This window comes from Stegostoma tigrinum, chromosome 1, assembly GCF_030684315.1.
Source record: "Stegostoma tigrinum isolate sSteTig4 chromosome 1, sSteTig4.hap1, whole genome shotgun sequence".
In the NCBI taxonomy this organism is placed as follows: domain Eukaryota; kingdom Metazoa; phylum Chordata; class Chondrichthyes; order Orectolobiformes; family Stegostomatidae; genus Stegostoma; species Stegostoma tigrinum.
This window is the reverse complement of record NC_081354.1, coordinates 54,724,556-54,752,537: the sequence shown is the minus strand read 5'-3', so window position 1 is coordinate 54,752,537 and position 27,982 is coordinate 54,724,556. Positions and strand designations below refer to the sequence as shown.

General features: G+C 42.6%; 1 protein-coding gene across 8 annotated transcripts in view; it reads right to left on the bottom strand.

The window, feature by feature from the left end:
• Nucleotides 1-27,982, bottom strand: part of slc2a9l2 (solute carrier family 2 member 9, like 2) — a 359,547-nt gene that overhangs the window by 251,588 nt on the left and 79,977 nt on the right. For 6 of the 8 annotated variants that reach the window (XM_048544948.2, XM_048544963.2, XM_048544954.2 and 3 more), the window contains exons 4-5: nucleotides 25,888-26,048; nucleotides 957-1,081 (exon numbers count right to left, since the gene is read on the bottom strand). In XM_048544948.2, coding sequence (XP_048400905.2) covers nucleotides 957-1,081; nucleotides 25,888-26,048 — 286 coding nt within the window. The remainder of the gene's footprint in view (nucleotides 1-956; nucleotides 1,082-25,887; nucleotides 26,049-27,982) is intronic. The other 2 variants (XM_048544980.2, XM_059645603.1) reach the window with 1 other exon arrangement.

The window sequence follows — 27,982 nt, the reverse complement described above, 5'->3', positions numbered from 1 at the left end:
AACTAACGGGTTACTGCAAGGATCTGTATTTGGGACCAGTTGTTCACTGTATAAGTCAATGATTGGAGGTGGGGACCAAATGTAATATTTCCAAATTTGCAGCTGATACAACGCTAAGTGAGAATGTGTGCTGTGAGGATGATATAAAGAGGCTTCTGGAGGATTTGGACAGGCATTGTAAGTGGGCAAGAACACGGCAGATGGAATATAATGTGTAAAAATGTGGAGTTATCCACTTTGGTAGGAAGAACAGATGTACAGGGTATTTCTTGAATGGTGAGTTGTTGGAAGCATAAATATTCACAGGGACCTAGGGTGCCCTTGTTGAGAAGTCACTGAGCAAGCTATTAGGAAGGCCAATGGAATGCTAGCTTTTATTACAAGAGGATTTGGATACAGGAGGCATGAGGTCTTGCTTCAGTTGTATAGGAGCTTGGTTAGACTACTCCTAGAATACATACGTTAGAATACACCATATTCGTTTTAACGAAAATCAGCACACAACTGTAGAAAGGTTAGAAGATGAATTTAATAACTGGTTTGAAAGCTCCATGTACAAATTGAAGGATTTTTGTTCCTGATTTAACAATAAGTAATCTTACTATCAAAATCCAATTTTGCGGAGGCAAATTCAGTAGGAATGACCTATATTTGGGAAATAATTTCAGGTTCCTGCAGCTATCGTTTCGTTGCTTTGGAGTGAAGTGTAAACACTAGTGTTCTTTCACTTGCATGTGCAATGTTTATTTCAAGAGGAAAGCAGCATACATTAACTGAAGGTTACACCTGAAGACAATCTAATTTTCCTTTAGTCACCAGCTGTAATCATCCCAGGCAGATGAGAAAAGACACTGAAAATGCCCTCTTTCCCTGGGGAGTCCGTATAAACAAACACACTTTTGCAACTCAAAATATAACTAAACAGCTTGACTCAATAGGACTGAAAATATTCCCACCTCCATTCACTCCAATAATAAGACGCCCCAGAATCAGCATTTCGAAGAAGCCAGCAGTTTCACTCAAGGACATCAATAAAGCAGCAAGAATTGCAAATCCATTATTTAAGAGAAGTGTGCCTTTCCTGGAAGCAAACAAAAACACAAAGCTTTCACCCAAAGTCATTGCCTTCAGAATATGATACAGATACATTTCCAGAGACATTCTTAAATTATGTATCTTATTTACTCAGTATCTAGGCAACGTAACATTTCAAAGTGCTTGTATTCAACAGCCATTGTTAGAGTATTTAACTGAATTACTTTGAAAACACCTTTCAAATTCTCCTTATTTTTGTATGGGATAGCAATAAATACTATTAAATGCTACAAGACACCAATAAAGTTTATTAAACGTACAAAAAAAACTAGCAAATTAATCCAGCAAATTTTGGTTAACAAACATAAGAAATTGTTATAAATTCCAAATCTGATACAAGTTCACAAATGAAGTATTTTAGAATCAAACTGAAACGCTGCAGAGCTGCTAATATATATTCTTAACTTGACCCAGAGTTGTTGATTCATCTCTACCACAGAAATTTTGAGGACTATCCCATAGTGGAGTTACGATCCCTGTGGAGATCCATAAGCTAAAAGAGCCAAATTTATCCAATGGTCCTCATCTTTCATTGCTTGAATATTGCTGAAAAAGAGACATGTGGCCAAAGCTTTACATCTTGTGCTCATCAAGGCAAACTCACAAAAATCAAATTTCAAAATAACCACTACAACTTACACTACAGGGGAAAAGGATGCTGAGCAATTGGCAAGTCAACTCCATTTGGTGTATTGCCATGGAGTCAATAAGTTCCCCAAACTCCAAGGTAATTCAGAAAGGCACCAGGTTTGAACATGTTCCTTTCTGTTTGTAGGGAACAGTTCCTTCTGTAAAGACTATGTCTTTTTATTTCTCTGTACTTGCAATTATGGACCAAAATGAGAATGAACTGTTTTAAAAGCTGAGGATTATTGTAGGATTGAGGCAATTTTTAAAAACAAGTCACTGGACACTCTTTGCATGTATTGTTGACAAAGCTGCTTGTTCAAGCAATAGTGCAAACCTAGCTTGTAGATGAGCTAGTATGTGTACAAACGGATATCTGGCTGACAGCAAATAGCTGATAGGTCTGTGGGACAACAATTATTGATGACAAAGGCCTTCTACCTGGCAACAAATATGTGGTTAGCTCCCCCGTAGCTGAACAACTTGGGGAGTGTGAATGTTTGGCAGAAACTATCAGACTTCACTTGCTCTGCAGTAAAAAGACAGGCAGTTTATTTCCCCTTTCTGGATGCTGTATACAATATGTTTTAATTGATGACTCAAAGACATTTATAAATGTGAACCAGTCATCCTGCAAGTCAAGTAAGTGCATCTGGAGAAGGAAGACTGAGCAGCAGTGTTCTGACCAGGAAAACAAACCCCTCAACAAACCTAGACGAGAGGCACCACTGAACTGCCTTCTCCATCTTTCCTTCCACCCATAACACCCAAGTTCTTTACTGTCTGTATCTGTATGTATGCATATATGAGTATGTAGGCAGGGTTTATAATTGGATTAGACTTTTATCTGGCAGTCATGGTTCATAATTGTTTATCTGTAGTTCAAAGCAATTTATTTGTAATAAAAAGTCATTCTCATTAAGTTCAAAAACCTTGACCACGCTTTCTGGGTCTAAAGGACAGAAAAATTGGGGAATTCTGTGTACTTTGATAATAAAATCTCTGGGAATATTGGGGTTTCGTTTCCAATGTGTTATCCCAGCGAGGGTGAACATTTCTAGAAATCATGAATGGACTTCATTGATTACATTAAGTTGATTGTTAGCATTGCTATTATCACACTCAGCATTAGTCAGCAAGAGCTGCCAAAATGCAGAATCACATCTAATAGCAGATAACATCCCTCTCACACCCCGCCCCCGCCGCAACCGCCCCAAGAGGATCCCCCTCGTTCTCACACACCACCCCACCAACCTCTGGTTACAACGCATCATCCTCCGACACTTCCGCCATCTACAATCCGACCCCACCACCCAAGACATTTTTCTATCCCCACCCCTGTCTGCCTTCTGGAGAGACCACTCTCTCCGTGACTCCCTTGTTCGCTCCACACTGCCCTCCAACCCCACCACACCCGGCACCTTCCCCTGCAACCGCAGGAAATGCTACACTTGCCCCCACACCTCCTCCCTCACCCCTATCCCAGGCCCCAAGATGACATTCCACATTAAGCAGAGGTTCACCTGCACATCTGCCAATGTGGTATACTGCATCCACTGTACCCGGTGTGGCTTCCTCTACATTGGGGAAACCAAGCGGAGGCTTGGGGACCGCTTTGCAGAACACCTCCGCTCAGTTCGCAACAAACAACTGCACCTCCCAGTCACAAACCATTTCCACTCCCCCTCCCATTCTTTAGATGACATGTCCATCATGGGCCTCCTGCAGTGCCACAAGATTTCAGGAACAGCAACTCATATTCCACCTGGGAACCCTGCAGCCCAATGGTATCAATGTGGACTTCACCAGTTTCAAAATCTCCCCTTCCCCCACCGCATCCCTAAACCAGCCCAGTTCGTCCCCTCCCCCCACTGCACCACACAACCAGCCCAGTTCTTCCCCTCCACCCACCCACCCTTCCCCCACCGCATCCCAAAACCAGTCCAACCTGTCTCTGCTCCCTAACCTGTTCTTACTCTCACCCATCCCTTCTTCCCACCCCAAGCCGCACCCCCATCCACCTACTAACCTCATCCCACCTCCTTGACCTGTCCGTCTTCCCTGGACTGACCTATCCCCTCCCTACCTCCCCACCTATACTCTCTCCACCTATCCTCTTTCCTCTCCATCTTCGGTCCGCCTCCCCCTCTCTCCCTATGTATTCCAGAACCCTCACCCCATCCCCCTCTCTGATGAAGGGTCTAGGCCCAAAACGTCAGCTTTTGTGCTCCTGAGATGCTGCTTGGCCTGCTGTGTTCATCCAGCCTCACATTGTATCATCTAATAGCAGATGTTTTGTTTCGAATTTTGAACTGATTTAATGTGCTCCATAATCTACCATTTACCAACAACTGAAGTGTCAAATTGTTTGATTGGATCAGCTGAATAACATATCCCCTGTACCTGCATCACACTGGCACTGACATTTACATGTCACAGTGCTCAATTGAGTGGTCAGCAAAATTTCCTTTTGGATTGTGCCATCCTACTGTCAATGGAGAATACAATCAGATATCCACAACGTAGCAGCATAAAGTGGTTTGCTTAACTGTTGTTCAATTTCTTTTGCAGAACTTTGTGTCGAATCATACCCTTTTCTTGGCTATGTCTGAGTTATGTTGAGTCTTTGAAGGCTTTTCACCCTGAGGCCTCGCGAGATTTCTCACCCCTACTTACCAAGTACATCTCAATCATTACTTACACCACCCTCACAGCATCTCTCACATCCAGTTACACCCCATCTTAGCATGTGCTCTTCTCAGAGAAACCTGCCAGCCAATGGTTATCTGGCAAAGCACAGACATCTCCTGCACCTGCACCATCTTTGAAAGGCCTCTCTCCACCTGAATAAATATTGGAAATGTGGTGTTGGCTCTCACCAGTAGGGTAATGGCAAAGCCTCCCTCACATATATAACTCCATTCCCTCACACCGGTCGTTCTTTAACCATCTGACCATACACTTCACTGTCCTTAGCTACGTTCCATCAAAATTCTCTCTCTAGGACGGTGCTCCCTTTCCCCAAGCCTACTGGAAGCCTACAGCTTGCCGTTGTCCAACTGGGGAATGTCACTTAGAAGCAAGGAATCAAACAAACACAAAGACAAAAAGAGGGAACACAAACAAAGCCAACAGAGGCAACAGGAACATTGGACAGCCTGTTGCACCCAGCTCTCACCTGTTGGAAGTGGCTGTCAATGAGATCCTGTATGGCTTGTAGCAACTGACCAAGCTGAGCTCTGTTATGGATGACAACAGCTTTCTCATTCCCAATGTCCTCACCCTCCTCCCCAGGAAATTGCTCCCATTCACCTGGTTCTTCAGTATCCAGGACATCGCCTCATTGCCTGCTGTAAGAGCACACAGCACAGCTGCCAGGATGATGGAGCACACTCTGAGCAGACTGAAACATGGTCACAGTGGGTTACACTTGTCCCTAGTAATTAGCTTAGTAAAGTACCTCAACCCTCAAAAATACCTGGTACATGAGAGTGCTCCAGGATGTTGGAGTCATGGCAGCTACCAGGGTTGTGGGCACACATCTCCAGGAAATGGCACTGGTGATCACAGATCAATTGGACATTAATAGAACAGAACCCCTTCCTCAGCATTGTGATACTGCCCTCTCAATGCCATGTGTGTGCCATCGATGGCACCCTGCTCCGGGGAAACCCAGCCAAGTTCCTGAATCCGAGTGAACCCTAAATGGGGAGAATAAAATGGCCCTTGATGTGATCTTGCACAGATGTCAATGGTCACTATCCTGATGCTGGAGAGAGATCCCAAACAGGTCACCCATCGTGTCCTGGAAGGATCAAGCGGCATGGAAGTTCAATGCACAGTGCCCTTCACAGCCACCAGGAGAGGAAGACTTCCCACTCCTGCAGCCCTCAGCTTCTACTCCAGTATCCAACACCTTTCTGTCATCGTGTCATAGGACAAACGGAGTCTGTGATGGCAATGTGCTTCCCTCAACCCCAGCAAATGGAGTCAGGGCTGGAAAACTCCGGTCCTCCTGTGCACACCACATATACTGAGGGGACTGAGCTGAGTGCTCCTCTTCCTCTTGTGTAAGTGGTTTGGAATGTGAATATAGGAGGTATGGTTAGTAAGTTTGCATTTGACACCAGAATTGGAGGTGCAGTGAAGAGTGAAGAAGATTACCTCAGAGTAGTGGGATCTTGATCACTTGGGCCAATGGGCCACGGAGTGGCAGATGGAGATTAATTTAGATAAATATGAGGTGCTGCATTTTGGAAAGGTGAATCAAGCAGGACTTATACACTTAATCGTAGGGTCCTGGCACGTGTTGCTGAACAGGGAGCTTGGAGTGCAGATTCATAGTTCCTTGAAAGTGGAGTCATAAGTAGATGGGATAGTGAAGAAGGTCTTTTGTATGCTTGCCTTTCTTGGTTAGTGCATTGAGTATCGGAATTGGGAGGTCATGTTGCAGTTGTAGAGGACATTGGTGAGGCCACATCTGGAATACAGTGTGCAATTCTGGTCTCCCTGCTAGAGGAAGGAAGTTGTGAAACTTGAAAGGGTTCAGAAAAAATTTATATACATGCTGCCAGGGTTGAAGTGTTTGAGCCATAGAAAGAGGCTAAATAGGCTAAGGCTATTTTCCCTGGAGGATCGGAGGCTGAGAGGTGAACTTAGAGATTTATAAATTTATGAGGGGCATGGGTAGGGTAAATAGCCAAGGTCTTTTCCCCAGGGTGGGGGAGGTTTAAGGTGGAGGGGGAAGATTTAAAAGGGACCCTAGGGACAACTTTTTCATGCAGCGGGTGGTGTGTGTATGGAATGAGCTGCTAGAGGAAGTGGTGGAGGCTGGTACTAGTACAACATTTAAAATGTATCTGGATGGGTACATGATTGAAGGGTTTAGAGGGATATTAGCCAAATGTTGGCAAATGGGGCTAGATTTATTGAGGATATCTGATCGGCATGGACAAGTTGGATCGAAGAGTCTGTTTCTGCGCTGTACATCACTACCGCTCTGTGACTCGGTGCTGGCCTCCCACTCCTTCAGAGCTAGACATCGGTTCCTGGCCTCCTGGATCCATCTTTAATTTTTGTGGATGGCAGCCAAAGTGACAAACATGTGGCAGGTCCAATCGTACTCAATGGAAGGGACCCAAATTTGAAACAAAAGGATTGAAAGAGTTTCTTTGAATCCAGATCAGTTATTGATAACATACCTTGCATTTGAAGGCTGAGCACACTTGTCTATGCAGCGAGGTGTTCTGCACCCTAATAGTGATGGATATATCTTCATCATCCCATCCACCTTCAAGCTCAGCTTGTACAGCAACTTGGTGAAGGTGCTGCGCTGGCAGAGAGTCCACCCAATGTCATTGCGAAGGCAGTGCTCTGAAACACTACCCACCGTGGCTCCGGATCAAACACTCAAATCTCATTGCATTCAGTACAGATCATTGTAATGTTAGATGAGGAATCAATATGGTGTGGCTCAGACAGGACCATTAGAAGTTTGGACAAATAGTGGTTCCTCTTCAGCCTGTAGCATTGTTACTGATGATAACTTCCACCTTGTTGAGATACCCAAATTCAATTTACAATCACCAAAGGCTCATTGCAAATCAGCTTCTGACCCTTAAACACCTTCACACTGCACGGCCAGCAAATAGTCAGTGAAATGGTTGCATATTAAACACATCTGCACTTTGCAAAAGGTTGTTTTATGCTATTGTTGCTGCCATATTATAGTGTCCAGCAAACATGGATTCCATGCTTTCACCCATCATTGATATTGGCTCCATCCACCCTGTGCATTGGCCCAGCCATTTTAGAGTAGTACCTCAAATCTAGAGAAGGTGAGAGGTGGCAGGGACACAGGTCATGGTGCACACTGTCAACTCTGGGCCCTGCATGGTGACCAGGTACACTGCCCTCCCTCTAATCTTCCTTGCCCTCTGTTGCCTTGCACTACCCTGCCAGCCCATGTACAGACCCACCATATTGAACCTCACCAGCTACTGATGCCTCATTCTCACCCTGAACCTCATCATTACATCTCCATGATGCTCACCCTGCTCCTTTACAGTCGCCCTATGCAGGCCACATTGGACCACACCAAACCCTTACATAGTAATAGCAAGGAGTTAGCCTAGGCCCTGACATTTTATTTTGTTTAAGGGCAAGTGTAAGGCACTGTGTGCCAGGTGTGATTTGATTGGTTCAATTTTAAGCTTTAAGCAAAACACACTTTATTCTTACAACACAGTTAAAATGCAAACAAAAACAGAAGAATTGGCTCAGTGATAATGGGAACTGCAGATCCTGGAGAATCCAACATAACAAAGTGTGGGGCTGGATGAACACAGCAGGCCAAGCAGCATCTCAGGAGCACAAAAGCTGATGTTTCGGGCCTAGACCCTTCCTCTGATGAAGGGTCTAGGCCCAAAACATCAGCTTTTGTGCTCCTGAGATGCTGCTTGGCCTGCTGCGTTCATCCAGCTCCACACTTTGTTAACTCAGAAGAATTGGCATTGCTTTAATTGTACTGGAATATTTAGTAATACAATATATTATTTAACTACTAATCATCAACTGCTCCATAAGCAAAATGTTTCCCATAAAGACACCTTTGTCAAATGCAAACTCAGTACAACAGATTTTCCTCATTTCCTATCTTCCTTTCCAGTCTGCGGAAAGGAATACTGGAAAAAAACATTCTATCAGTAGAGAGAGCACTCAAGCTTTTTTGCTGTAGCAGAGACACAGCTGTATCTATCAGCTTCAACAGCCAACTCCAAACTCCCAACTGAAGGCACAACTAAAACCCTGAATCTGTATGAGCCTGACTCCACCCACTCATGCTTCTTTTGTCCAATATAAAATAAAGCACTCAGGGAACTTAAATCTGTTTACCTGCTTCTTCTGAAGCAGAAATTCTGTCACCACTGTGGTAATGCCTCTCTACAAGAGAAACCGCACAAAACAAATCTCTCTTAAAGGCACAGTACCATCACAGTCAGTGTCAGTTTAGTGTGGAAAATTTGGTTTGCATGAATAAGTTTGACTTGAAGAGTCTTTTTCTGAGCTGTATGACTCTAAGACTCTATAATAACCACATCCCTTCCCTCATGTAACACGCCACGCCCTCCAATGTTGTTCTGAAACCTGCCCATTAGATTTGTGATTCCCTTCATCACCACCCTTTTCCCCACAACGGTGATGTTCTCTGCTTCCTCCCCTCCCAGCCTTGACTAGACTCCAGCTCTTCTATGATTGATTTCCCTGCTGCCCCGATAGGCTACCGTTTGAACCCTGCTGAAAGACTGACAGATGGATTCTCAGGACTAAATTCACCCCCAGACCGCTGACTGATCTAGATGCACAGCCCCTAGACATGACTGAGCAGAACACTGACTGCTGTCTTTGTAACTCTCTGATGGGCTGATGGGACACAATTCCCCTGACAGTTTGTACTGGTTCTACAGGACTGACTGATGATCACATTTTGGACTGTACTGGGACAGATCCCCTTGACTGTGAACATCCCAAGTAGATGACTGATTGTGTCAAAGCCCCTGGACCCAGTGCTGCTTGTGAACTTGTTTGACGGTATCCCCTGAATGACACCGCAATCCCCCATCTTGGCCGGACTGAGAACTGGTACCCCATCAGTTCCTGCATGGCCATCTAATTGAATGAGCATGCTGTGTATTTACCATGCTCAGCCACTGGCATGCACTGTAGGTGTTAGACTGATATCTTGATATGCTATTCAGCAAAATGGCATTGGCCATGGGCCAGTTCAAATACTGGCAAATGCAATAAACAGCCAGTCTGTGTGTCTGCATTGAAGAGCACTTCAAAATGGCAGGTCAGAAAGTCTTTACCCTGGCCAAAGTGCCAGTGCGCTAACAGGCATGGCACAGCATGGCAAGGCCGAGACATGGGTGCTGTGTGCATGCAGGTAGGTGCAAAGTGAGCCAACAGTAAAAGAGCAAGCGAGCAGCCCTGAGCTGCAGCTTTGCCTTATTCCTATCTTTGTGTCTGGGAATAGGGTTTAAGGTTTTCTGATTGGGGGGTGTCATTATAAAGTGTCCTGGGAGTTGTAAAGGATTGGCAGAGATGTCATTGGGACTGTGTTTTAAGTTAGGAGGTTAGCTTTGATGTCCCTTGAATTAAACTAAACTTTCAATTGTCTAGCATTTCCTGGGTGACTATGAGCACAACGTAAGCTGAACTCTCCCAGTTGTCTGAGATTAAGGCATTTCTTTGAAGGGTTCCAGACGCTGGGGATATACCTGTTGGAATCTTCAATTTCCTGGACAATTCCCACAGTGTCTGCTGGTCTGGGATTCTGCAGGGTCCTAATGCACAATTCTAGTCTTCTACATTCACTGCCAGATCAGCAGAATGTCCGGGTTATTGCCCCACTGAAGTTTACTGACCTCCAAATTTGATGCAAGTGTACGCTCCAGCCTATCTCAGCCTTAGGGATAGAATAAGCTGAGGCCAATCTGGGGCTGAAGTTTCAATTGTTTAATTTCATCAGAAGAATAAAGGTTGGGAAAGGCAGATTGTCCACTGTGATCTCAGTGGGGCCTGGGACCCCAACAAGATTGGTGGATGGCCAAGTCAATAGCCGGGTCTGCCTGGAGGAGTGCAGCTCTAATATCAGGTGTTGGGGGGCTGTGAGAAGTAGTTCTCTCCAGGTATAAAAATGTACCGTTAAGATTATTTCAGGGATAGTAGGAACTGCAGATGCTGGAGAATCTGAAATAACGAGGTGTACAGCTGGATGAACACAGCAGGCCAAGCAGTATCAGATGAGCAGAAAGGCTGGCGTTTCGGGCCGAGACCCTTTCTGAAGAAGGGTCTAGGCCCAAAATGTCAGCCTTCCTGCTCCTCTGATGCTGCTTGGGCCTGCTGTGTTCATTCAGCTCTACAACTCGTTTGTTATACGATTAAAATTATGTTGTGTTCAACATTTGTGTGAAATTCTGCTGGAGCATTAGCTCTCTAAATTAACATCTTAGGAAATAGCAACTTTATGTAAACCCATTAATTAACTGTAGACTGATTATTGCATCATACTATTTCAAAAATGTGGTGGCCATTTAAAAACAGTAGAAAATCTTCCCATAACCAGTCCCCTTTTCAACAGAAATGAACTTTGAAAGCTCCCATTGTGTCTTGCAGTATTATCTGCATCCTGATAGGTTTTTAAAAGAAGCTGCATATCTCACTGTATTCGTCTGTCATAATTCAAATGAAGCCAAGTTGTCTCTAGCGTAGTGACTCAGCAGCCATGAGCTCTTTCTGCTGTCAGCTAGATGAACGACATTAAAAGGGAATTTGTGAAGCCATGGTTTTGTGCTGATGTGCTCATTTAGTTGCAAATAACCGAAATGGATTACTTCCCCAAAGTTTAATACGGAGAAGCACAGCAATTGTTGACAGATTTATATTATAATGGGACTTTCTGTACCGGTTTCCTGAAAGAACAATTCTAAAAAGCTGAAGTGCCAAGTGCGAGCAACCATGGCAGCATGGCAATGCAAGTAGTAGCTGTCTACACATGCAGGTAGGCACTAACTGAGCCAGAACTAAAGTTCTAAAGGAGACATACTGGACTCAAACATTAAGTCTGTTTCTCATAGAGTTCCTACAGTGTAGAATCACCATGAGACCCCACTAAGCCTCCAAAGGGCACCCAACTGGACCCGCCCCCTTACCGTATCCCTGTCACCCTGCATTTCCACATGGCTAATCCACCTAACCCGCATATGTTTGGACTGTGGGAGGAGACAAACGCGGACGCCGGGAGAACGTGCATACTCCAAACAGACAGTTGGCCAAGGCTGGAATTGAACCAGGGCCCTGGCGCTGTGCTGACCACTGAGCCACAATGCCGCCCCAAAATGTAGCATGTGCTGTTTCCATAGAAGCTGCCGTGCCTGCTGAGTTCCTTCAGAACTCTCTGTCTTTAATCAGATTTCCAGCAGCTGCAATATTTCACTTTTATAACTGCATCCATACGTCTACCTGCCTCCATCAACAGGTTGACTACTGCTTGGACAACCAGGTCCAGTACCCTCAGTGACTGCTGGATATGTGCATGGACCTGCATTCCATCGCTATATTCATTAGTGATTAGTAACAACCCAAAGTGAAGGGGATCGAGGGAGCTCAACTTCACCCCAAACATCCCACCCTCTTCAGGGAGGTGCGGTGTTGCCAACAGGCAGAGGAGTCCCAGAAGCTGGCTCACACAGGTTGCCCAGCTCTCCCCAGATCCCACCTATGATACCGGACGCCTGTAGAGTTCCAAGCCAAAAGGTGGGTCAGTTTCCTGCATCTGAACAGGAGACTGCTAGCCAAATGCTGCCCAAGATGAACAGACATTGTGGTGCTGAAGGAGGCCATCATGTCTGCAGAAGCTCCCTGAAGCTGCAACGCTGTATTCTATCTTGCAGCATCGCAAATAAGCACATGCCACTGAAGGCTGGGAGGTGTACAATGGGTTGTTCACATCTCCAAATTCCGTCATAGCACAGCGGCCTGCTGAGAGAAGCTGCACTAAGTGCTAACCCTTCCGCATTAAATACTGTCCTGCAGAATGCTCGTTGGAAGTTTATCAGTATACACAAACCCTGAAACGTTGAAGTCTAAATGATGCTGGATGTTTCAATGTGTTGTTCATCCTGATGGGCTAGATCACACAACGCTCTCGGTTATGACATACTGACACAGACCTAGCCTCAGCACCATAGAATGTTGCAGCCCTGTCTCACTGACTGCTGCTTCCTCCTACCAATGAGGAAGACCAGATGCTTAAAGGTGCTGTTGCTTGAAGATATCATACATACAATCATATGGATAAGAAAACATTTATTTGTTATATATTTAGGGGCAGCACGATGGCTTGATGGTTGCTATTACTCCCACACAGCCCCAGGGACCTGAGTTCAATTCCAACCTCGGGTCTGTGTGCAGTTTACATGTTGTCCTTGTCGGTTTCTGTGGCATGCTCTGGCTTACTCCCACAGTCCAAAGACGTGCAGGTTAGGTGGATTGGCCACGCTAAATTGCCCAGTATCCAGGGGTGTGCTAGATGGGTTATAGGGATAGGGTAGGGGTGTATCTGGGTGAGATTTTCTTCAGAGTCGATGTAGACAATTTGGGCTGAACGATCAGCAGAAAAGTTCATGGGCTATAAGTTAATTGAAGTCTTGGAGACTGCTTCCATATAATCAACAGAAAATAACTCAAACCCTGGAACAAAACCAGAAATTGCTGGAGAAATTCTACAGCATTCCAAAGAAGCCAGGGAAAATTGGGGTGAATTAGTTACAACAAAATTCATATGTATGAAAATAGGTGGCTGCATTAGTGGGATTTAGAAATGATTGTTTAAATCTCAAATTCAGAAATATTTTTCATGATGTCAAGCATCTGATTTTTACATTCTTGCTGTATATCCCCAACTTTCTCACCATGACACATGTCACTCAAAGGAGTGGAAAGGTCTGCCCACAGTGATGGGGAGCTGTGCAATAGATGAATTGGAATTTATAGTTTAACATGGATACGAAGACTGTAGATAAATATGTCACATTTTATTAAGGACGACATTGTGAAAATTTGTATTTTTTGCTTTTTGACAGAAATGGGCACAATCAGGAGTGAGAGGATGGAAGTCATGTGAAAGGCTTGGATTAAATTCTAGATGTTAAACCTAACATCAGCAGTCATAAAGTAATGGATCAGTTACAGCACAGAAAGAGACTATTTGCCCCACCATGTTTGTGTTACCTTCTGAAGGGAGCAATTCTCCTGGGGCCATTCCCTTGTCTTATCCCCACGGCCCTGAACATTCTTTCTTTTCAGATAATGACCCAATACTCTTTAAAGTCCGCAGTTCACCTGACAGTCCATTTAACTCAGATAATGGGAACTGCAGATGCTGGAGAATCCAAGATAACAAAGTGTGAAGCTGGATGAACACAGCAGGCCAAGCAGCATCTCAGGAGCACCAAAGGTTTTGTGCTCCTGAGATGTTGCTTTGCCTGCTGTGTTCATCCAGCTTCACACTTTGTTAGTCCATTTAACTGTCAGGCATGTATTTAAAATCCTGTACACATGCTGTATAAACAAGTTTTTCTTCATGTCCATTATTTTAGGTTTGTGTCTTCTGGTTCTCGATCCTTGCACTAATGAGAACAGTTTCTCTCTACACTCTGCCCAAGGACCTCATGATTTTTAGTGTCTTTATTGAATCTCTCCTCATCTTTCTATGGCCCAAGGAGAACAATCCCAACTTCTCCAAGTATTTCTACAGAACTGAAGTTCCTCATTTCTGGAACTATTTTCCTGATCTTTGCACCTCTTCTAATGCCTTCGCATCCATCCTAAAACTCCAAACTGGATACAGTACTCCATTTCAGTTTGACTGAGTATTTTATACAGGATTAATTTAACTTCCAGCCTTTTGTACCCTGATACATTAATGCCATATGCTTCATTAACTACATTTAGGAACCTGGTTTAATAGATCAGATTCTGATTTGTTTTGTTTCAACAATATAAAACGGCACAACATTGTAGGCTGAAGGGCCTGTTCTGTGCTGTACTGTTCTATGTTCTATCTATTTTCTAAAACATAATCACACAATGCTACAAATTTTGCTTTAACAATAAATCAGAACTTTATTAACAAAAGAAATGGTAAAATAGAATAAACTAATTCATCTACTGATAATACAAATTCAAAGATTTTTAAATACACTGTTGAAGTTTATCCTTTTAATCCCAAAACAAAATTGAAAAGGAAAAGCAATTTGATTTGTATAGTGTCATAATCTCATCAGGTAGGCTTTAGTCACTTGCAGTTTCAATGTACTGCTTGTAACTGTAGACAGCTTCTTCCTGAGCTATTACACACCTGAGTTTAAGTTATTCAGCTTTAGGTAACCTCTTTAGAGTCACACTTCTAGTCTAGCACCAAAACTATAAGGTCACTTTATCCTTCCCATCCCGGGTCACTAGTCTAGACAGCCATCCTGGCCCAAGGATATCACAGAATGGTCCAAAACTCAAAACAAAATAAAAATAACTGTGTCTCCAAACCATGGCTGTTTCCACTAATCTGAAAAAAAGAAGTTCCAGAAGTTTCTAACAAACCTTGAGGCCTCATTATTTACATCACATTTCTCTTTCAATCTGCCACTGTCCATGGCTTGTGTACATATACACCAACTACATCTGCAGAATTGTATCCTTTATTGTATGTTCCCTCTCCACATTCTACATACTGAAATAAATTATTTTATGCTTCTCTGAATTTAATTTCACCTTCTATTTCACAAGCCTATCTACATATTGGTTTAGTTCTACACCATCTTCTCCTAGTTAATAGTACTTTTTAGTTTCATACTATCCACTGTAAATCAATAGCTAATATCATGATTACGAGTCTGAATGTCTATATCTGGGGATATACACCTTCCTCGAGTCTGACTGTTCACTGCTACTCTCTGTTTCCTGTCCATCAGCCATTTGTCTATCATATTGCTGCACTCCCTTGTATTCCAAGGGCTCAAACTTTGCTCACAGATCAGTTTACAATGGTTTAGCAAATGCCTTTTGGAAATCTATGTCAACTACATTAACAGCATTACTATCATCAATCCTTTCTATTGCTTTATCATAAAACTCAAACAGGTTAATCTTAACATAGAACAGTACAGCACAGTATAGGTTCTTCAGTCTAAGATATTTGTACCAACGTAAGATCCTACTTTAAGATCAAACTAACCTGCATACCCTTTATTTTACTATCATTCATGTGCCAGTCCAAGAGTCGCTTAAATGTCCCTAATGTATTTGACCCTACTACCACCACTGGCAGTGCTTTCCACACGCCCACCACTCTCTGTGTGTAAAGAATCTACTTCTGACATCTCCCCTACACCTTCCTCCAATCACCTTAAAATTATGCCCCCTCCTGATAGCCATTTCCACCCTGGGAAAAAGTCTCTGGCTACCCACTCTTTCTATGCCTCATCATCTTGTACACCTCTACCAAGTCACCTCTCATCCTTCTTCACTCCAATAAGAAAAGCCCTAGGTTCCTCAATTTTTTCTCATGAGACCTGCCCTCCAGTCCAGGCAGCAGCCTTGTAGATCTCTTCTGCACCATCTCTAAAGCTTCCACATCCTCCCTATAATGAGGCGACCAGAACTGAACACAATATTCCAAGTGTGGCCTAACCAGGGTTTTATAGAGCTGCAGCGTAACCTCATGGCCCTTGAACTCAATTCCACTGCCAATGAGAGCCAACACACCATATGCCTTCTTAACAACCCTCTCAACTTGGGTAGCAACTTTGAGGGATTTATGGACGATGACCCCAAAATCCCTCTGTTCCTCCACACTGCCAAGAATCCTGCTATTAACCCTGTATTCTGCATTCAAATGAATCACTTGGCACTTTTCCAGGTTGAATTCCATCTGCCACTTCTCTGCCCAGCTCTGCATCCTGTCAATGTCCCATTGCAACCTACAACAGCCCTCCACACTATCCACAACTCCACCAATGTTCGTGTCATAGGACAAAGAACAAAGAATAAAGAGCAAAGAAAATTACAGCACAGGAACTGGTTCTTCGGCCCTCCAAGCCTGCGCCGACCCAGATCCTCTACCTAACCCTGTTGCCTATTTCCAAGGATCTATATCCCTCTGCTCCCTGCCCATTCATGTATATGTCTAGATACATCTTAAATGACGCTATCGTGCCCACCTCTACCACCTCCTCAGGCAACATGTTGCAGGCACCTACCACCATCTATATAAAGAACTTTCCGAGTGTATCTCCCTTAAACTTTCCCCCTCTCACCTTGAAATTGTGACCCCTAGTAATTGAGTCCCCCACTCTGGGAAAAAACTTCTTGCTATCCACCCTGTCTATACCCTTCATGATTTTGTAGACCTCAATCAGGACCCCCCTCAACCTTTGCCTTTCTAATGTAAATAATCCTAATCTACTCAACCTCTCTTCATAGTTAGCACCCTCCATACCAGGCAACATCCTGGTAAACCTCCTCTGCACCCTCTTTAAGGCATCCACATCCTTTTGGTAATGTGGTGACCAAAACTGTATGCAGTATTTCAAATGTGGTCGAACTAAAGTCCTACACAACTGCAACATGACCTGCCAACTCTTGCACTCAATACCCCGTCCGATGAGTGAAAGCTTGCCATATGCCTTCTTGACTACTATCGACCTGTGTTGCCACTTTCAGGGTACAATGGATCTGAACACCCAGATCTCTCTGTGTATCAATTTTCCCCAGGACATTTTCATTTACCTTTTATTCCATTTTGTCATTGGCAAACTTACTAACACACCCTTCCACTTCCTCATCCCAAATCATTTATAAAGATCACAAAGAGCAGAGGTCCCAGAACAGATCCCTGCAGACCACCACTGATCACCGAGCTCCAGGCTAAATACTTTCCATCTACCATGACCTTCTGTCTTCTATTGGACAGTTAATTCTGTATCCAGACAGCCAAATCTCCCTGAATCCCATGCCTCCTTACTTTCTGAATGAGCCTACCACAGGGAGCTTTATCAAACTCCTTGCTAAAATCCATTTACACCACATCTACTAATCTACCTTCATCGATGTGTTTTGTCACATCCTCAAAGAATTCAATAAGGCTTGTGAGGCCTGACCTGCCCCTCACAAAGCCATGCTGACTATTTCTAATCAAACAATGTTTTTCCAAATAATCATAAATCCTATCTCTCAGAATCTTATCCAATAACTTACCACCAGAGAAGTAAGACTAACTGGTCTGTAATTCCCAGGATTATCCCTATTCCCTTTCTTGAACAATGGAATAACATTTTCCACCCTCAGTCATCTGGTACTATTCCAGTAGACAATCATGACGCAAAGATCATGGCCAAAGGTGCAGCAATCTCTTCTCTCGCTTCCCGTACAAACCTTGGGTATATCCCATCTGGCCCAGGGGACTTATCTATCCTCATGTTTTTCAAATTTCCAGCACATCCTCCTTCCTAACATCAATCTGTTCAAGCATTTCAGCCTGTTTCATGCTGTCCTCACAAACTACAAGGTCCCACTCACTGGTGAATACTGAAGCAAAGTATTCATTAAGGATCTCCCCTAACTCCTCCAACTCCAGGCACAAGTTCCCTCCACTATCCCTGATCGGCTCTACCCTCATGCTGGCCATTCTCTCGTTCCTCACATAAGTATAGAATGCCTAGGGGTTTTCCTTAATCCTACTCACCAAGGCTTTTTCATGCCCCCTTCTAGCTCTCCCAAGTCCATTCTTCAGTTCCTTCCTGGCTATCTTCTAACCTTGTAGATCCCTGTCCAATCCTTGCTTCCTCAACCTTAAGTAAGCTTCCTTCTTCCTCTTGACTAGGTGTTCCAAATGGCTTGTCATCCAAGATTCCTTCACCTTACCATCCCTTCCTTGCCTCAGTGGGATAAACCTATCTAGCACTCGCAGCAAGTGCTCCCTAAACAACGTCCACATTTCAGTTGTGCATTTCCCCAAGAACATCTGATCCCAATTGGTGCTCTGTAGTTCTTGCCTTATAGCATCGGAATTTTCCCCGCCCCCAATTAAATACTTTCCCCATACCATCTACTCCTATCCCTCTCCGTGACTATCGTAAAGATCAGGGAGTTGTGATCACAATCACCGAAATGCTCTCCACCAAGAGATCTAACACCTGACCTGGTTCGTTGCCAAGCCCCAGATCCAACATGACCTGCCCTCTAGTCTATCTACATATTGAGTTAGAAATACTTCACGGACATACCTGACAAAATCTGCTCCATCCAAACTATTTTCACTTAGTAGGTTCCAGTCTATACCAGGGAAGTTGAAGTCACCCATGACAACAATTCTATTACTTCTGCCCTCTCCAAAATCAGTCTCCCAATCTGTTCCTCAGTGTCATTGTTGCTATTGGGGGTTATAGAAAACTCCCAATAAAGTGACTGCTCCTTTCCTGTTTCTGACTCCCACCTATACTGTCTCAGTGGAGAAACTCTCCTCCACAATCTCCCTTTCTGCAGCTGTGATACCATCCCTGATTAGCAATGCCACTCCTCCACCTCTCTTACCTTCCTCCCTATTTCTATTGTAGCATCCGTACTGCAAGATCCAACAACCATTCCTGCCCCTGTGTCATCCAAGTCTCCGTAATGGCCACAGCATTATAGTTCCAAGTACAGATCCATGCTCTAAGTTCGTCAACCTTATTCCTGTCACTTCTTGCATTAAAATAGACACACTTCAACCTGTCACACTGACTGCAACTTTGTCCTCTTATCTGTCTGTCCTTCCTCACAGACTCTCTGCATGCTGTATCTGCCTGCACACCAGCTACCAATCCTCTGATCTGTAGCTCCGGTTCCCATCCCCCTGCCAAACTAGCTTAAACTCTTCCAAAGAGCTCTAGCAAACGTCCCTCCCAGGATATTGGTGCCCCTCCAGTTCAGGTGTAACCCATCCATCCTGTACAGGTCCCACCTTCCCCAGAAGGTATCCCAATGATTCACAAACCTGAATCCCTACCTCCCTCCTCCACCAGCTCTGTAGCCACGTGTTCAGCTGCGCTCGCTCTCTGTTTCTGGCCTCACTAGCCCGTGGCATTGGTAGTAATCCTGAGATTACTACTCTACTTGTCTTGGCTTTCAGGTTCCATCCTAACTCCCTATAATTACTTTTCAGGTCCTCATCCCTTATCCTAGTTACATCATTGGTACAGATGTGTAGCACAACTTCTGACTGCTCACCCTCCCCTTTAAGAATCATTTAGACTTGATTTGAGAAATCCCTGTCGCTGGCACCCAGGAGGCAACATACCATCTGGGAATCTTGCTCGGATCTTCTGTCTGTTCCTCTAACCAGTGAAACTCCTATTACTATCAATCTCCTATTCTCCCCCTCTTCTCTTCTGAGGCACAGAGCAAAGCTCAATGCCAGAGACCTGGCCACTATGGCTTTCCCCTGGTAGGTCAACCCCCAACAGTATCCAAAGCGGTATACTTATTATTGAGGGGAACAGCCACAGGATCCCTGCATTGTCTGTCTATTCCCTTTCCCTTTCCCGACAGTCACCCAGCTTTATCCTGTAACTTAGGTCTGGCTATCTCCCCATAATTCCTCTCTATTACCCCCTCAGCCTCCTGAATTATCCAGAATTCATCCAGTTCCAGTTCCCGAACACGGTCTGTGAGGAGCTGGAGTTGGATGCACTTCTCATGGGTGAAGTCAGAAGGGACACTAATAGTAACCCTTACCTCGCACATCCTAAAACAGGGAGCATGCAACTGCCCTAGCTTAAATTCCCTCTACTCTAGATTTCCAGAAGAATAAAAAAAAGCCATACCTTACCGACCCTCCGCACAGTCATTTTTTTGGTTGGAGGAGGAGGACAATGGGTGGGAGACACGATATGTGTCGTGTTTCGGGTTTAGCCAATGCCCGAATATTTCACTTACCCAAGAGTCCCCCGTCCACATTTTTTCTTGCTGAAAATAGTCACATTTTGTCAAAGCCCTTTATCTTGCACACAACAAGAGAGAGTGCTGATTGATTCGCAAGTGGACATGGTTTTAGTATAGGCACTGTCATGAGAAATAAACCAGTTGGATGATGACTTATGGTTAACTGCTGAGCTTGTTTAAATTTCAATCAGGCAGACTGACACTGATTGATCAAAGGCATTGCCCTGAAGAACGAGCCAGAAAATGTTGTCGCCATTTTGTTAAGATGGAACAGGTGAACTATTTGTAGAGCTTTTTCTAACTTCATAGAACAGGGCCCTTTATACCTTTATACTAGTTCCCAGTATGCTCACTTAAAGTAAATATCATTTTCCTTTGACAAATCTTTGTTGGATTTCCTTGGTTAGCCCATATTTAGCCAAGTAACTGTTAATCCTTTCCAGAATTATCATTCCAAACATCTTCTCCACCACTGAGGTTAAACTGATTGGACTGGAGTTGGAGTTTTTAAAATGTTCTAAAACTTCAAAACAGTTGAATACAAGGGATTGAGTGCCACTATAAATGAAAACATTCTATTTATCTCAAGCTCTAGGCATGGATTCAATCAAGTGTGTACAAGATAGCAATATCATTGTTCTGTAAGCCAAAGGTCACTCTATTAAATACATTTGATTAATTTCAATTATACTCCCCAAGGATCTATTCTACAAACCAATTCCAAATCTTGCCACAGTTACTGCAAAAATAATTCAATCATAACCAGTCCACAGACCTGTCTCTTGCCCATCTCTCTAATAAAGGTTGTTGGCTAGAGGATCAGGGTATATTGTATACATAAATGAGAATGAGGTTATGTATTTAAATATAGCCTCATTAATTCATTTATAGCATTTATTTTTCGAGAACTTATTGCCTGAAATAGGAGTGTGTCGTTTTCTCGTTCAACAATGCCTTTAACGAGAGGAAATTCAGAAGTTGTAAAAGAAAACAAAAGATAGAGCTAATAGGAACAGCAGATGCTGCAGAATCCGAGATAACAAGGTGTAGAGCTGGATGAACGCAGCAGGCCAAGCAGCATCAGAGGAGCAGGAAAGCTGACGATTCAGGCCTAGACCCTTCTTCAGAAATCTGATGAAGGGTCTAGGCCCAAAACGTCAGCTTTTCTGCCCCTAAGATGCTGCTTGGCCTGCTGCGTTCATCCAGCTCTACATCTTGTTTATCTCAAAAGATAGAACTGATCAGTAATTGATTGAAAAAACTTAATCAATAGGAAAGAAGAATATCTTACATCTGTTTTTGTAGTGAGCAGTGTTTATATGATTTATTAGTTGTTGCCTAGTATTTATTAATTGACTTCCTAAAGAAACAAATAAGTGAAGAGTTTTGATCTCGAGTGCACAGACAGAAGTGGAGTTGTCAATCTTTTGTTTTCTCTCTCCTAAAGCAATTTCAGGACTGCATCAATCGAGAAAACTCTAATCATCTAATCAACCAAAATTAGACTGTTTCTATTCTGTCACAGAGATTTTCATTCCCTCTCACAACTGCGCACTATCTGACAAGCTAACTAGTCCAATGGCTTGAAATCACGCTCTCTATGAGAAATGATGCATGTCATAGAATCTACAGCTGCCATACACCATATACCATATTCATTTTTACCTTCAGGTTCAGAGCAAGAAAATGGCAAAGATGTTAAGACAGTTCATCCTGTCTGTACGCACCATTGGCAAAAGGAAGTTTGCTGTCCATGCACATCAGAATACCATACACTTGATTTGAGAATATTCTATTTTATTTCATGGTTTTAAACTTCGGTACAACTTATGGGGTAAAATACCCATGAATCGCTTTAACTTTCAATATAGGAACTGTGATTCCATGAAGCTGTTTATCTCACAGTTCTCATGAGAGGAAATATCAGAGTGCTATGAAAAGGAAGTGTCGAAAGCAATGACAGATAAAAGAAAGAACTCGCTTTGGCTTTGCACTTTATCACAGCCCTTGGGAAAGGCTCAGAGTGATTCATGTGAAATTAGTTCCTTTTTTTGTATTAAGCCCACAACTGTTTCAATACAGGCAAATGTCACAGCTATTCTGAGCAGAGAAAATTACAATATTAAGAATGGCCACTGAATCTGGTTGTATTGGAAGAATATTACCCATGACATCAAGAAAATCTCCTTTTCTTCTTTCAATGATTGCTATTTGATCTTTACTGAACTAATGGATCAAACAGCAAACATCTTGGTCAAACAATTTGAATAAAGTTATAAAGATATACTTGGGACCTGAAAGTTAACTTGGAAGAAGGTTAATTGTAGTCAAGTGACTGAGGCAAATGTTAGATGCTTAGAGGCAGCCTCATGATAATGGCAACAGAGCAGAAACATAGAGGTTTCAGGTTTATAACACCCGATGGCAAGGAATGCATGGGTAACACAAGAGATCTACAGAAAGCTGAAACAAATAACAAAATTCTAATTGGGTAGTTAATATTCTTCAAAAAAGAGACAAAGGTTTGACAGAAACTAAATTCTAGTCCTAAGTTGTTGAGTCTTCATGTCCTCAGCTCAGTAAGGGATGAACAACATCAACCACAATCTCTCAAATACATTGTGAATAATCCAGTAGTTGCTTTTCTTTCTCCCATTCTTATGTTACAAACCATTAAATATTGGGAGTAGAACAAGGGGGTGTGGGTTCAATTTCAGAAAGGCAGCTTTTGGAAGATATCAAGAAACATCTCTTTGCAATTTGTGGAATAGATCAGTGAAGGCAAAAGCCCTAGAACCATTTAAGGAACAATTGGATACTTTCTTTTCAAATCACGTTGTGAATTTATATTTTGTGAGCATATGTTTTTTCTTGGTAGGGATACGTGGCTTTCATCATTTTGTTTTAAATTCTAGGGGAATGTAATAATATTCCAGATTGTGGCCAAGTTGTGCTTGGTGGGTGTTTTAAGAATATCCCACACAGTGAGGTTTCACAAAGGAAAATACCAATAGTGGCAAATGCACTAGAATGATGAAAATTTAGGAGCAGTTAGAAAGGGATTTTACATTTTTAGATTTATTCACAATGTACAATTAGATAAAAGCAGACGTTTCAACACTCTGTGCTTACCTTTACTCCTGCTTTCCTTTACTTGCATCTGCTGCCTCAGCTCAACATAGTGAAGTTGCAATAGCCAATCATTTTCCTGGTTTCCCTATCGCCATCATTCTCATGGTGCAGGCAAAGTTAGGATTGCACTATAGGGAACCAATGCCGCAAGCCCTTAATGGGTCATGGTAGACAGGGTACATCATTTGACTCCCTTGTGTCTTACATTACAACATTGTCCAAATTTCAGAAAAAATATACTTAATTGGTTGTAAAGAACTTTAGAAGCCCTTAATTCATGAACAGTTTGGTATAAATGCAACATCTTTCTTTATGTGTACTCTAAAATAGTAGGCTGCTGCCAGGCCAGAAAGACATTCAGCGCCACACACAAATAAGTAACATGATCTGTGAGCTTCAATGCAAGTGTGATGCTAGATAGGTAGGCCATACATCTCTAGGGCTGACAGATCATATTAAACAGCACGTTGCTTTAGTAAAGTACTGGCTGTACCCATCCAGCCTGTGCTTACTGAATGCAAAACACAGTCTCCACTATTAGATGTGATTGGCCATTTGCTAAGTAATCCTGAATGTGTTAAGCGTTATGCTAACAGCCAATTTCAGAGTGTGAATTTGGTTTGCAGCATGGTGCACTTACATTTGCAGATAGAAAGAAAATATATGTAAACTGAGCCTGTTCTAATTTCACAAAACAAGCATCAGCCATTTTCTAAATTATTGACTGATCGGCTTTTATTAAATTTAAATGTAATAATATAAGATTAAATTTAAACAACCTTGGTACTTAACTGTCAGTCATCAATTAACATTCTCCATGGCAATGCCTGTACCACTTACCACTAAGTTAGCACTGCTAAAGTCATACAGCATGGAAACAGACCCTTCCATCCAATTAGTCCATGCCAACCATAAGCCCAAACTAAACTTGTCCCACCTGCTTGCGTCTGGCCATTTCCTGTCAAACACGTCTTATTCAGGTATTTACCAAAATGTCTTTTATAGGTTGGAGCTGTACCTGCATCCAACACTTTCTCTGGAAGTTCATTCCACACATGAACCATTCCCTGTATAAAAAATTTACCCCCATTTCTTTTGCAAGTCTTTCTCCTCTCACCTTAAAATTATACCTCACTCAATTCTAACACAGTATTAAACGTAATTCCCCGTTACATTGGTATTCGTGTGAATATTCTGCTAAGTGCAACATGAAAAGATGAGACAGATGTATCTTTTGTCAGCAGCTCTTAAATTTTGTATTATCAAAAGATAATATGCCTTCTCACCAATAGATCCCTTGGGGTCTCAGCATGGGCTGGTCTGATTAACCAACAGCTTTGGGGAATCTGACCAGCCAGAGTCAAGGCTTGTGATGTGGGAGGAGATACTCACCCTCAGTCATCTGCCAGCTCTTAATTATCTGTTTGATGGGTGAGTTCTCTTGCCAATGGGCATGCAGCATTTGTCACACCCTAATGTATTCACCCCCAGATAAAGTCATTGAATCATAGAGTTGAATAGCAAGGAAACGGACCCTTCAGTCCAACTCATCCATACTGACCAGAAATCCTAAATTAATCTCGTCCCATTTGCCAGCATTTGGCCCACATTCCCCCAAACCCTACCTATTCATGTACTCATGCAGATGCCTTTTAAATATTGTAATTGTACCAGCCTCCACCACTTCCTCTGGCAGCTCATTCCATACACACACCACCCGCTGTGTGAAAAAGTTGGCCCTTAGGTCCACCTTATATCTTTTGCCTCTCACCTTAAACCTATGCCCTCTAGTTTTGGAATCGCCTACCCTGGGAAAAAGACCTTGAATATTCACCCTATCCATGTCACTCACGATATTTAGAAAAAGAAACAAACAAATATGGCTAGGATTTTTACATCTGTTTTTCAGCACCAGAGAGCTTGTTCAGTAGCAATTATGTCTTAATCCAACATTGAGCACTTAGTCCGTTTTATTCCATGTGTATAAATGTTTTCATTGTTATTTACAGTGAGGACACAGTACCATTAAGTAAAGATCAGAAAACATCAGTGATTACTAATTATCCAATCTGCAAAAATTGTATATAGCCCATCCTTTGAAGGAGCATGGTTACACTGACAGCAGTGTCTGGAGTTTAGTGTTTAACTGTGCACCTGTGGGCTCCCAAAGTTACTGTCAGTTGTATATAGTGATAACAATGAATGTTGACAGTTTTTTTCATTCTCCAGCTGTACATTCCAGGCCATTACAACAGACTTGTAATAAATGAACAAACATAAAAAAATGAGATAATAAGGTGTACAGCTGGATCCTTTCAAAGAAGGGTCTAGACCCAAGACGTCAGCATTCCTGCTCCTCTGATGCTACCTGGCCTGCTGTGTTCATCCAGCTCTACACCTTGTTATGTCAGATTCTCCAGCATTGGCAGTTCCTACTATCTCTGAAACATAAAAAAAATCAGTTTAAGTCAGTTCTTCCTTGTAGCTACATACCTGCCCAAGTGTTTCACAAATGGGGTAACAATAAATGCACCAATCAGACCACCAATGGCACAGATAGAGACAATTATTGACCAGAGAAGAGTTAATGACTTGGTCTCAATGGCTGTTCCAAAGCGCCTGGTCCATGACTCATTGCAAAAGGCTTTAACGTACTGAAAAGAAAAATATATTAGCATCAGTACCAGGGCAGCAAGAAATAAACCGAATCTCATTAATGAACTGAAGCAATGGCATGACCTTGAATGTAGCAAAAAAGCCACAAATATGAAATATATTGCATGAAAAGTCTGCCTCTTGCTGATAATGGATCTGTAAAATAGAATTCAAAATAATGACAAAATGCTTTTCTCATTTGTTCTCTCTGTTTCATTCACAGCCCAATCTGTTCCACGCAAATTGTTCTGTCAGGTTGCCTGTGGCCAACTGGTAAAGGATGCATATTTACAGCCTGAAGTGATAGTCCCTCTGATGATGTTCCTTTTCTTCCTATGGAGAAACATTTGACCTAAAATCTGTTTCTCTGCATAATAGCCGCAAGTGCTGGGGCAAGGGATGGTGGTGGCAAATGTTTGGGAGGGGTAGGAGAGTGCGGGAGGCTGGGGTTTGTGGGTGTGGCATAATGTGCAACTAAACATCTATAGCTTAGTGTTTTACGTCAAAATCCTTCAAGCTCCAACATGCCTGCATCACCAGTTAAACCCCCATTTAATTTCTAATTTGATATTATGCCATTGTCATTATTCGCAACTTGGTTATGAATTAGAAGTAAATGGAGTTTTGGTTTTCAGGTCTGTGAAGATTGTTGATTTTCTTTTAAGGGTCAGAAACTCCTTACTTAGCAGTGAGTTAGACAGAATTTCTAAGAAATCATGTGAAATAAATAATATTACTAGACAAGTCACCCAGTTAGATATTTGCTGTAGTGTTCACCCAACTTTTACAATCTATAGGAATAGAAACCAGAATTCAGAAGTAGGTCCAGCTGAGAAAGGTTCATGCCAGTAGAGGGCTTTTTTTTTGTTTTGGTAGTCTCTAGGCCAGAGCTAGAAATACATCTTAAGCTGTTTTAGCAATCTCAAGGTTAGAGAAAAGTCAGTGAGTTAGCCTGCCTATGTATCTCAAGTAGAGAAGGAGGCAATAAAATTTGGTGAATTTGCAGCAAGTCACCAAGAGGAAACATTTGTGACGTCCTCAGATGAGTAAGAAGTTAAAGAGTGAAGACAGGAATGTACTTCACTAGGGCTGAGTGTATATAAAAGACATAGTTGGGGAAAAGGATTGAATTTATCTTTGTCATGTCAAGATCTTTCCTCATTGTCTTCTGTAGGCATATATAGCTTTTCTCCTCTTTTTGCTGAGATCAACATTTTTTTTGTTAAAAGCATACAGTCATCCCCCTGTAAATATGTTCAGCGACCGATCACTATAGTAAAGAAATTGCAAAAATAAAATTTGTGGTCTACCAAACCAGGTTTTGCCCTGGGATCTGACTTGTCAAGTATTACCATCGGTTGAAATCATAATATTACTTCCAACAAATGTTTCAAATATTCATTAGACTGAATTTCATTTAAAACCAAACACATCTTTAAAAACTGTGTTAACAACTATGTTACAAATTAAGAAAACTGGCATTTCTTTCCACCATCAGTTTAAGGGGTCATAGCTACAAATTTGAGGGGTAATAGATTTAAGACAGGTGTCAGAGGCAGGTTCTTTACTCAGAGAGTGGTAAGGGCGTGGAACGCCCTGCCTGCCAATGTAGTTAACTCAGCCACATTAGGGGCATTTAAACAGTCCTTGGATAAGCATATGGATAATGATGGGATAGTGTAGGAGGAGGGGCTTAGATTAGTTCACAGGTCAGTGCAACATCGAGGGCCGAAGGGCCTGATCTGTGCTGTATTGTTCTATGTTCTATGTTCTTCCCTCTAGTCCTCACATTACTTACTCCATTTTTGATTATAATTCCAAGAGAACATGTACCTTCCAAACAACCATTCTTCTGTTGTTAAGTCCTGGCACAGAGTCAACAGAAGGTGATTTTATTAAGGGAAAAATAATTTCACTGAGCGAGTGGCAAATC